General features: G+C 39.4%; 1 protein-coding gene across 11 annotated transcripts in view; it reads right to left on the bottom strand.

The window, feature by feature from the left end:
• The window catches only part of Ralgapa2 (Ral GTPase activating protein catalytic subunit alpha 2), a 308,776-nt gene that overhangs the window by 122,167 nt on the left and 174,483 nt on the right, over positions 1–12,126 (bottom strand). For all 11 annotated transcript variants that reach the window (XR_012448144.1, XM_074074234.1, XM_074074231.1 and 8 more), the window contains 4 exons: positions 8,891–9,019; positions 8,063–8,121; positions 6,229–6,337; positions 1,192–1,302 (listed from right to left, as the gene is read on the bottom strand). Coding sequence is in view for 10 of the 11 variants with exons in the window: in XM_074074234.1 (XP_073930335.1) it covers positions 1,192–1,302; positions 6,229–6,337; positions 8,063–8,121; positions 8,891–9,019 (408 nt within the window). In the remaining variant the exon portion in view is untranslated. The remainder of the gene's footprint in view (positions 1–1,191; positions 1,303–6,228; positions 6,338–8,062; positions 8,122–8,890; positions 9,020–12,126) is intronic.

Below are 12,126 nucleotides of genomic sequence, written 5' to 3'. Positions count from 1 at the left end.
AGGAAAGTGATAAAAAGATGTAGGCCATTTGTGTGTGAGATCTTGAAAATTAGAAGGCAATGGGGCCACGCCCAGTTTCCACTCCAGTCTACTGGTGTGGGAATTGGAAGCTCCAAGGAAAGAAGTATTTCTCTCTGTAGTCATGTAACTTCCACAGTCAGTCCACAATATTTCTCACAGTGAAGTGAAAAAATACTTTCAAAACTGTTCTCATTTAATCTTATAAATTACCCAGGTCTCTACCTGCTGTCCTGATGTAATAGCGCCTGTTCATTCGCAAAGGTTTTCCAGTTTAGATGATAAAATTATAGGTCACCCTAAAACCTAACTTTACATTTTGCAGCACTTTATATTCCTAAGTCCGAAGCTCTGTTTCATTCTAGGTCACTTAAGGGCAAAAATCACTTGTGACTTTTGATGTGTTTCTGAGAGAACAAAGTGATCTCGCCAGTGAAATTTGTCTAGTGCTGAGAGGAAACAAATCAACACTTCTCTCTTCCTATATCCCTTACAGGGACAAATCAAATTTCCACAGATGTGCAAAGAATAGGGCTTGTTTTAAAACATGTAGCTATAAAACATGACGTTTGGACATGCTTTACTATAGGCACCTCAGTGACAGTATCTGCTCAGGTCTGAGAAAAGCACCCGTGGATGTAACTAACCTCTGGGATGCTATGGTTGAGGTGATTCTTCCTGTTCCCCTGCCCCTCTCTCCTGCCAATTACCCCACAGAGGTTATTACAGAAGTAATCTCATTACAGCTGGGTAATTGTGCTATGGCAGAAAGCATGGTCCAGGGCTTTAGTCTGGGAGTGACTCCTGCTTTATACAACAGCCGTCCCCTCTGCCCTGCACAGAGGGCATCATAACCAGCTGCCTACTCCTTGTTGGCACCATCCAAATTATACTCGATGAATGAAGCTCAGTCTACAAAAGGTCTCTTTGTTGTAGTTGTGTCTGCCTTTCAAACTCCCCAAGTATCAGCCTCCACCCTGGAACACTGCTGACTTCTTTACAAAATGCCTAGAATGGTAGCTCAGAAGAGCCAGCCAACTTCATCTTAAAATGGAACTCACGTGGCAATTTAATAGTTGGCTCTATAATCATTATTTGAGGGTCCACAATTAATTAGATATCAAATAAACTAAAAAGGAAATACCGTTTCAGCATTATAGGAAAAGGACTTACTTCTGCCATTTTCCGTGGCAGAGCTGTTTCAAACATCTGAAGCTTTTCCCAGTAGGAAACCAGCAACTGAAGAACATCACAAGCTACCTGAGCCACAATTTTGTTAGGAAACTATAAAAGGAAACAAAATACTAAAATAAATATATAACTTAACAGGTGCACTATTTTTTAAGGAAGAACAAAACTGTTATCTCCTCTCAGTTCCATACAGATTACAGTACATTTGTTTTGGATGAAATTGATGAAAACTATGTCCAATTAACAGTTTATACATGACTACATCACCATTCTATTAACGCCTCTTGTCTAGCCTTGCTATGCTAGTTTAGACAATGTTTCCATACTTTGCAAAACAGACACTGCTTAGTAATTTGGAAGTTAAAACCATAATTTCAAAATCCTTATTCAGTTCACATAAATCACATTTTTGACAAGTGGAGGAAATTAAAATGGAGTGCATTGTTGAGTATTGTATGCTGAACTTTTCAAAAGAATTTAACTCATTCTCTCATTGATAAATCTTCATTGACAGTTCTATAAAGTAGATGCTATCTTCATTTTACACATGGAAAAACAGAGACTGATCATGACTTTCTACCTTATGAAATGAAATGACCTATATGTGTGGCATACCAAGAAATGTGTAAAACTGAGACTATGAGAATATAACTCATGAGTTATGGTATGTTTCCTTAGGCTGGGTGTGTCCCAGGTCTCCATCAAGGTCTTCTGGATGCTTCCATTTCTTGTGAGATGAGTGTCAAAGGTGCAGTACTTGCAATGTCTAGTTAAATATGCTGGAAGTGAATGAACAGGATGAGAGCACGTTGTGCTTCTCTTCTTGGCCAGAACCCAGGGGCTACACTGGTATCCATACCTCATAAAAGTTTGTCAATGATCCTGTGTGGCTGGTCTAGAAAATCCTCACTTCAAGTCATATGAAGCAGAAACTAACTGACATGTGCGCTACATAAACAACACCAAAAGGTCAATGTTTGGTACCCCAGTGACAAATGCACAGGATGAGGAAGAAGGTAAGGAATAGGTGAACAATTTTAATTCTAAATTAAATTTACTTAGCCTTTGCCCCAACCTGGCAGATGCTAGGTAAACCAAACACTGTGTAAAAGCACTCAGGGGCTCTTCACAGTCCTCCCTAGCCGTCTAGACCCCAGATGACCTGACCTCCATTGGCTGCTTTCCATTCCTCAAATACCCTGACTTATTTCTGCCCTATGGCCTTTACATCTGCTCTGGCTTTGCCTGAACTCTTACTCCACAAGGTCTGCATGAAACTGGCACTGCTACATCTTTCAGATCCTGGCACGAAATGTTACTCCTCAATGAGGCCACCATACTCATCCAAAGCACTGGCAGTCTATTGTTCCTAGCTTTGCAGCTTCACCCAGTTCCCCAGTTTTTATTTTCTTCATGGCATTAGAATATGAGGAGTGGGAATCGGACTTGTTATTTTCCTTCATGTCATGACCACTGTCCTATCTCTAATGCCTCACATGGTCCCCTGAGGATGTACATGGTATACTTAAGGAAAAGATGAAGCACTAAGAAGTGCAGAAGGTGAATGAGTTCTGGCACTGTTCTTAACTCAAGAAGATGGAAACAGACAAGTGGAAAATGATGAGGGCTATAGCTGTCAATTACAAAAGGGCTTTGAACAGAGTGAGGAGAGATGGGACAGGCAGAGAGAAGGAAACAGGAGGGAAGCACAGCTGAGCTGTGCTTGAAAAACGCAGATGAAAAGCAAGGTTTCTCTCTAGGCAGGGGGAAAGAGAGCACAGGCACTGAGGCAGAAAAGGACAGAGGGCTGTCCGTGGGGTGGTAGCACTGACACATAGGAGTGAGGTGGAGATCAGTCATTCATTCACATATTCATCCAACACATAGCAATGGAGGACTAACAACATGCCAGTAGTGTCTTAAAGGCAAAGAATAAAAGGTACAAGATCTATAGTTCCTACTCTCTAGGAACTGTCAATGTCATGGGGTAGGCAGGGCCCAGTCCTGTATGCCCAGCAGAGTACTCTAACCTGTGTGCTACAGTGATCAGCGCTGTATGCAGATGGATCTTTCTGATAGCAACATGGAGGGGACTCTCTAGAGCCAGCCTAGGAGTACTCAGTTAGGAGCCTCAGTGACTGGCAGATGAGCTAGGTGAGGGACGAACTTGGGGTACTGGAGGATGGGAGTACAACCCGCAGACCTCGATGACTGGAAAGACTGGTGGGGTAAGAAGGAGGAAAAAGTCCCTGATGCTAATGGAAATGGGGTAGAAGAAGGAGCAGGTGGAGCTGAGGGCAGCCAGCTCAGGGAGGTGGAGTTGGGCAGCTCAGCTGAGCATCAGCCTATGCCACTCTCTGGTGCTGGTCCACATCCTCACAGGTGGAACATCAAGAGTTTGTGAGTATGTTGGTGGCTTAGAACCATCACACACCTTCTGCCAACCCACTACCCCACTAACTACAAACAACTGGCTGACTGGAATTCTCTGGGCAGCAGCTTAGCTAAGCTGATCCTACTTAGTACTTATGACAGCATGTGGGTTTGCATCAACAGCCCTTGGGGAAATCTTCTCCAGCCATGAATGGTGATGTCCTCCCACATCCATGAGAGCAACTGGAACACACTGTAGAGTATATCTGAAGGGCATGAAGCAAAATGATGCCAGGATCCCTTTTAGGCTCCTGCTCTTTATGGCAGAGGCAGGGGCTGGGTAGGGTGAGGACCATGATACAGCCTCCTCTTCTTATCTTTCCTTCCTGGCAGAGCCCCAAAGCCTCCCTAAAGCCTCTCTTCTTGCAGTGGCTTCTTGTTCCTTGTGGCGACTCTTTCCCTTCTAGTCCTCAGTTCTTGGAGTTAAATAAAATGACCCAGTTGGCACAGAAACTCAGGAATCAGAGGAAGTATCCCCAGGAATCAGGACTTCAGTCAATTCATCATCCTCTGTTAACAACAATGGTTAACAGAAACCTACTTGGCTGCATTCTGGCCCTCTGACTTTTTAGCATGTCAAGTTGGAGCTTACTTCTCTCTTATCTCTAAAATGGGGATAGCAGCAGTACCCATCCACTGCAGGAGGATTCAGTAGGAAAAGCCACACACAGTGCCTGACAAAGTAAGGGCTCAGTATATGTACTTACATTTTTTCCTGGTTCCTTATAGTTTAGAGAAATTGCAGAAAATTTGATAATTCATAGAGATACACAGAAGATAATATATTTATCCTTCTATTATTTGATTCTTCTACTGTTAACAATTTCTATCTCTGCTCTATAGAGAACTATGTATACACACTTAAATTAGATATATGTCTAGATTTAAGAAAAAATTAAAATTTGAAAAACAGATCTTAGAATTGAGAAAACAGGGTATTTAAAAATGAACTGAGCTCTGCATTGTTTTACAATTTATACCCAACATTTTTCACTTTAGTAGTTACATGTGAACATTCCTCTGTAGCCTGAGGAATCAGGGAATGTTCTGTACACCTCAGTTAGGTAAAATACCAGACATGTGGCCAAAGGGTCCTGGGCTTGACCTGAAAAGCTCCTCAGGCATCCAGTCAGCACATTTTCTTTATCTGTGAAGTGCAGGGGGCAGTGACATTTCACCTCACAGGATGGTTCTAAAGGATTCAACATGATGACAAAGGCTAGGGGTTGGCACCTTGGTCAGGTCAGAGATAATACTCTCCTGTGGTTATAATGGTTGAATAATTTTCAGATTCTTCATGAAGGGATCAGCAGTAGGCATTTTTCCAGCTTTGAGGTGTAACCTCACCCAGATGTTTGGGGGGGAGGGAAGGGAGAAGATGAAATTATGGATGAGTAGTTAGAGGATATATTTAGGGAATAAGAGGCACTGAGTTTAGTCAGACATGGGCCAGGCCACAAGGACCCCATGCCAACCCAAGCAAGGATGGGGAACACCACTGGCTGACTATCCTATGGACCAAAGCAGATGCACAAAAGTGGTATAGGGACTGCCATTGGCCTGATGATGACCGTCCCAGCATCAGCTATAATTGTGTTAGTATTATAGCTGCATGAGGGCAAGAAGCAAATAAGGGCAGGCAAGAAGGGCTGGACATTCTTATGAGATGAATGGTTCAGGCTATGACCTTTAACTCAGCTGGGCGGTCCTACAGACTTGAACAAGCTCCTTTAAGTCTCCTGCACCTCAGTTCTCCCATTGGTAAAAAATCAATATACTTCCCTCATCACTGAAAACTGCCACAAAGCCCTCAGCCCATATGCAGCACTCACTGGTACCAGAGGTGTAATAATGGCAATGTTAGTTATTATCACTATTTCTAAGCAGGAGCCAAGATAGGACAGGATGTGAACTCTGGTTTAGGAAGCAGCCTAACAGCATAACTGAAAGTTTAATTATGTCTCTAATGTCACACAGATCTGTTTTTAATGATGGTTCCATCACTTGGACCTGCATGGCCTTAGAATTATGACCTAATTTCTCCAGGCCTTGATTTCCTTTGCTGTAAAACTGAGATTTTAACATCTGCCTTGCAGAACTATCATAAAGAGTCACAAACGTATCCAGGGTTTACCATTATTCTGGCTTCACACGAGCGCCCAGAAAATGGCAGCTCATCTTCTCATTAACCAAGCAAAGAAAGAAAGATGTCCTAAAAATGCCCAGGTTTGACAGCTGGTGAATACTTGGGGCTCCAAAGTGGAAGCTGTGGGGGCTTTTCCCATTTTCTTGTCACCCTCACTGACAGGTAGATGTCCTCCTTGCCACAAGAGCTACCTACGCACTGAGGAACCCCTAGGCTTGATTCAGGAACACTCATACTATCAATGGCCCAACTGCACCTGCCAATGGGGAAGCAACCATTGGTGGCCTCACAACATATTCAGCATGGCTCTACAAAGGAATTTTGAATCACTACCTCTCTGTAATGTAGAGAACAACAAAGATGGGGCTAATTCAAACTAAAACTGGTTAAATATCTAAGAGATAACTTAATGTCAAATAAGCATCATGAAATGGTAATACCTTCAAAGTTACACCTATCACATTGATGGCCTCTTTCACCTGAGGGTGGCAGGTACACTGTACAAGCTCTTCACAGATCCAGACCCCGAGGGAGCAAATGGCAATGCATCTTTTTAAAAAGAAGCAAAAGGAGGAAAACTCTCATGAAACAATATATTTTCTTGGCATTTTCAAATGATGAAATATTCTGAATATATTAATTCAAAGTAGCAAATATTATAGATACATTAACAGAATGTCCTCTTGAGAGAAAAGTTCAATAGACTAGTTTTCAGGACAAACAGAAATATGATAATGGTTAGTATTAAATATGTCACGAAATAAATGGCATATTTTCTATTAAGTGTTACAACTTATATGTCGCTTATTTTTACTGAATATAATTTATTATTACATTTTATTGTTTAGGGTATTTTTGAAGAGAGATCAAAAGCATGAATCTTTGAAAATTGAGTTTATAATTATCTTCCTTACAATAATATGTACAATATCTATTACAACCATAGGACAAGTCCTATATTTTATTTTAAAGTATATTTGAATGCACCTTTTGAAATATATCACATTATTATTTCCTTTGAATACTGTGCTAGTACAAGATATTCTAAAAAGAAAAGTAATCATGCCATAAATATTCTGATTCTACTTTTAACCCTACAGAAGTTTGGTTTTCCACCTTAAATAAAAAGTTGGGGGTAAGAGAGAGGGATTTGCTAAGGCATACTGATGGTTTGAATTTGGTGACTATAGGAAAATGATAAATCAAGGATACTTCACAAGTTTTTGGGCTGATAATCTGGGTAGACAGTGGTGCCATTTACTGAGATGAAATGTGAGGGACAGTCAAGCTTAAGGGGAATAGGAAGTTTCAGAAGGCACTCAAAGATTTGGTTATGGATGTGTTAAATTTAGATGTTAAGACATCCAAGTTGTGATATCAAGTGGACAGTATGATATATAAACTGATTACATAAGGGATTAATTGAAAGGTCCAGGTAAATATTAGCAAAACCAGATCCAGTATCACGTTAACTGAATTGGGTTTATCCTAAAGTACAAGTTTAGTTTAATGTTAGCAAACTGATAATGAGCACATAGCTGCTGGTAATAACAGACGAGGGAATCTGAACTAAGCTATTCTCTGAAGATAACTGAAGCTAGTTATAATACAAAAGTTAAAGAGCCTTAAAATCATCAAAGATATCAAAAGATACTGAGGAGTGATGGGTGCTGTTTTGACATGAGTCTAGAGAGGGAATAGAACGGGGGCTAATAAGAATCTGGGCTGGCTTCTGGTGACCTTATAGGGTTAGAAATTGAGGATCACAGACAAGCACTCCTCTCCATCAGCTTTCCCAGCTTTGGACTTTACCTCAGGAGGATAGAAACTTATCATATATGTGGCCCAGAAAACCTTCTATTTTGGTCAAAACTGCTTACAGCCTCAGACGCCTGGCAGAAGCAACCAAAATGTTTCCAGACATTGCCAAATGTATCCCGGAACACAAAATTATTACCAGTTGAAAATCTCTTTCATTTTTATGAATTTTTGTCTTAATCCTTCTATTTTCCTTCTTATTGAAAACAACAGGAGATACATCTATATTATTGGTAATCTTGTTTTTTCTTACACAAATGAGCGTACTATGTATAACTTCTATGTTTTACTACTTTTAGTGTTGATGACTTAAGTAATCAAGCATAGCATTTTTCTGACGTAATTCTTACTATACGATTTAGTGTGTGTGTGAATAATGAGAAGGAATTTTTTTAAATGTTAACATAAATGTGATCTTAAAATCCTAAAATAATGTATCTCTTATTTAACATTTACCTTGCACATTCATTTGGTTCCTCAGTGGCATTCTTCAGTAAAATATTTATGAGGTAATTCTAAAAACACAAAAAGTAAAATAAAAACTTTGTATCAGAGTTAGTTTTCTATATATGCTGACCATGTTCCAGGCAACTGGGAGCTACTGGAGGGTCAGGGAGCTCTGAGAGCCCTGGGAGAAGGAGGAACTCTGAGCTGGTCTCTGCAGGGGCCTCCATGGGCCTGCAGTTTCTGAGTTTCCAATGAAAGACGTGAAAACCAAATGAAGCTTCCAGGTAGGAAAAAAATCTCCATTTTCTTTTATTTTGATAGGATTATACATTGTTCACTTAATAATATATTATAATCATGTATTATAGATTGATGCTGGGATATTTTTGCTTACCTTACAAGTCAGTTGAGGAGAGAACATATGTGACAGAACATATGCTGAAAGAAATTATTCCTAGTATTTAATACCAATAGTAGGATTGAATATTTACCTTAAATTATTTTTCATAAGTTCACTTGATACATTAATGTAGTATAATTAAGCTAATAAAATTATTAGAAAGGATGATTCATTATATAATTGTAATCCCTAGGAATGAACTAAGAATTTAACAAAAATACTAGAGGAATATAGCTATTGGGTCTTACTGTGATATGCTCTGAATGTGTTACATTTGTAGCCCTTAAAACAAATATCTAAAAACAACTACTGAAACATTTAAAAGATACAGCAAAACATCAGGGATAAGTGGATTGAGGTATAACAATAGAAGATAAAATCATATAGCTAGAATGAAAAAATGCTGAACTTGAGATTCAGTCAAAGGCTTTAAGTACCTTGACGTCTTCAGTTCCTGAAATGACCTCATTCACTTCCAGCACTGACCGCAGCAAAGGAATCTCCTGGAAGGTATTTGGAAAGCAAACGAGGGAACCAAGGATGGTAAGAGCTTCTGAGCGGGGTGCCTGCACACAAGAGTGATAATATACACATTTTTTCTTTCAGTAAGCCAAAAACTTTAAGGAAGCAATAACATATTTTACTTCTTCATGGCTTTGATAGCTAATTATTATAGTTACTTTATTTTAGGTAAAAATATTAAGCTGTATCTGGCCATTTTCCTGATGAATATTTAGGCAAGAATGGTGGCCTAAATGAAAAAGAAAAATTCCAACAAATAGAAAGAATCACCATACTTAGATACAAAAGAGTGTTATGAAAACTGGTCAGCAAAATCATTCAAAATTAGAAAGGCAAATGGCTCAGTTGTGACCATTTTACATTGTTTTAGTGTTCTTGACAAAGCAGGGCAATTGAAATCAACTTAATATTATTTTTGTTGTGAAGAACAATTAAAGAATATTTATAAGGAAGAAGGTTTGGAGGTAACTATCAGAAGGTAGAGAGGACACCATCTACAAAATTTCCTCTGTTTCATCAGGAACTACTTAGCAAAATTACATATAGTGAGGTATATGTAATCTATATCTAGTGAGATACTAATCACTTATTTGTCCATAATTGGAACTGGGCATATGTTAAAGGAGTTATTTCACTTCAGAAAAACACTTACCAGCAGCTATAATTATCCAAGATGGATAGGGATAAGATTACAAAGGTATGTGATCCAGCCACTCACCCAATTGTCCATCTCACCCTCTATCTACTGTTTTCTAATGGTAACAACGAGAGCTAACATTTCAGGAGTTCTAACTCTGTGCTAGGCACTATTTTAAGTGCTGAATAAGCATCTTCTCAAAGAATTCTCTCTACAACCCAATGAAGTGGATACTATTTTCATTTCCATATTCTACCAGAAAATGGAGGCTAAGAGAAGCTAAAAAAACTTTTCAAAATCATATAGCTCATAAGTGACAGACCATGGATTTAAACTGAGGCCATCTAACTCCAGGCTCATACTGAGACTATATGGGTAAGCACCTGGGTATGAAATGAAAGCGCTTCCTTCCCTCAGAGAGAAGGGAAGGAAAGCATGTGGGGTTGGGGAGGAGAGGCAAATAAGAGTTATAAACAATTGAACGAAACATATGCTATGGGAAGCAACACACTGGGGATACTTATAGTTCATTTTTGAAGTAGGTTGGTTCTTATAAGCATACAGATAAATAAAAGACAATATAAAACACAGATATATTCTATGGAATGAGGTAATGATTCATTTTGCTCAGGATGGTTAGAAAATACTAAAACAAACTTTTGCTAAGAGCCACCCAAGGGAGTAGGAGTCAGGCAGGTTAACAATGACAGAGTGAAGTGAGTAGGCAAGAGGCACACTGCAAGCGGCAAGAATGGCAAAGGCAGAAGGACCCATGAACTGTAAGTCTGTCATACATAGAGCTCCAGGGAGTATGAGAGTGTGCAGTGTGCATGCAGGGACTGGGAAGCTATGGCTAGAGGAGGCTGACAAAGGCATTAGGGCAACCTGGAAGGAGACAATGAGACAAATGGTATAGTGCTCATCAGCAAACACCCCAGCAGTAGGGTGATATGAATGGATGGCAACAGGGAGAGAACAGTGTACAGCAGCCACCGAAGTATGGGCTAGACAAGTGATAATAGCTCAAAATGAAGCTGCCATAACTGCAAGTTATGAAATAATTTCATAACTTCATACAAGTTTTAAAATAGCTTTTTATTTCATTTTTTAAATATGAAAATTTGAAATAAACTTTTAAGATTTGCATAGTCAGACACAGTGAGTACATTTGCTAATGACCTCCATGATCCAAACCCAATAGCCAACATCTGATCTGATAGGATCTGAACTCTTAGAGGCATCTGATGCAGTAGACAGCTCTCTCATATCTGTGAACACTTTAATCATGCAGATTCTGGGACATCTTTCTTGGTTGCCAAGGAGACCTCATCGCCTTTCTTACTGGAACATCCCATTTTCCAAGGATCTAAACTTTGGGGTATTATCATAGTTTTTTGTCTTCTTCCCTCTTAAGATTTATACTCACTCCCAAGTGATATTTCAATCTGTGCATTTATATGCTTCTTGCATGCTGTCAATTCCCCACACAACCCTCTAGCCCAAACTATGAACCTGAGCACCTGCTTGACATCTCCACTCAGGGTTAAGGCATCTCAGGGCCAGGCATGATGGGGAATACCTATAATCCTAGCACTTGGGAGTCTGAGGCAGGAGAATCACAAGTTCAAGACTACCTGGGCTACATAGAAAGACTCTGTTTCAAAAAAGCAGAAAAAAGCAAAAAAGCTGGAGATTTACCTCACTGGTAGAGTACGTGTCTAGCATGCAGGAGGCCCTGAGTTTGATCTCTAGCACCACAAACAAAAAAGAAGGTATCTCATACTGACAAGCCTTACTCCAGAGAGTTCTGTAATTTTCTGTAGCACTACCCCATGTCCATTACTCTCTGACACTTACTACTGCTTTTACTTTTCTATTTCTATTTTAGTGCTGGGTATCAATAAACCTAGGTGGTAAGTATGCACTCTACCACTGCAGCCTACCCTGCTCCTTTAAAAAAATTTTACATTAAGAAAATTTTTAAACATAAAAAATATAGAGAATATTATATCACATAAAACCAACACCTAGATTCAAGATTTTACCACTCTTGCCTCACCTATTCCTATTTGATTTTTTCACTTCAATATTTAAAACTCACTTGAAAATTTTCTACTTTCAATATTTTAAAGTTAATTTAAGACACTGTGTCATTCTACTTCTATGTTCTCCAGCATCCCTGCTTTGTGCTTTTTTTCTTTTCATTCATCATTCCTGCCACCTTATATATTTGCACGTTATACATATGCTTGCATCTCCAACAAGAGCAGAGATTTGACAGTCTTTGTCACAGGAGGGATGTGCTCACTGTATATTAGAGATGCTCAGCATGGTAAAGGACATAAAAGATGATTTCAGAAATGAGGGTGAGAGTTAGAATGAGCTTTTAGAGACTTCTGCAATAAGCCTGGTAAAAAATGTGAGAAACACTGGCAGTGGGAAAACAACAGTGGGGTGGAGAGAAAGGTGAAGGTTGCAATTCCTATGACTTGACACTTGACTTGATGTCGGGTT

Source organism: Castor canadensis, chromosome 5, assembly GCF_047511655.1.
Source record: "Castor canadensis chromosome 5, mCasCan1.hap1v2, whole genome shotgun sequence".
Classification (NCBI taxonomy): Eukaryota; Metazoa; Chordata; class Mammalia; order Rodentia; family Castoridae; genus Castor; species Castor canadensis.
The sequence above is the reverse complement of the archived record's forward strand: the minus strand, read 5'-3'. Positions and strand labels throughout refer to the sequence as shown.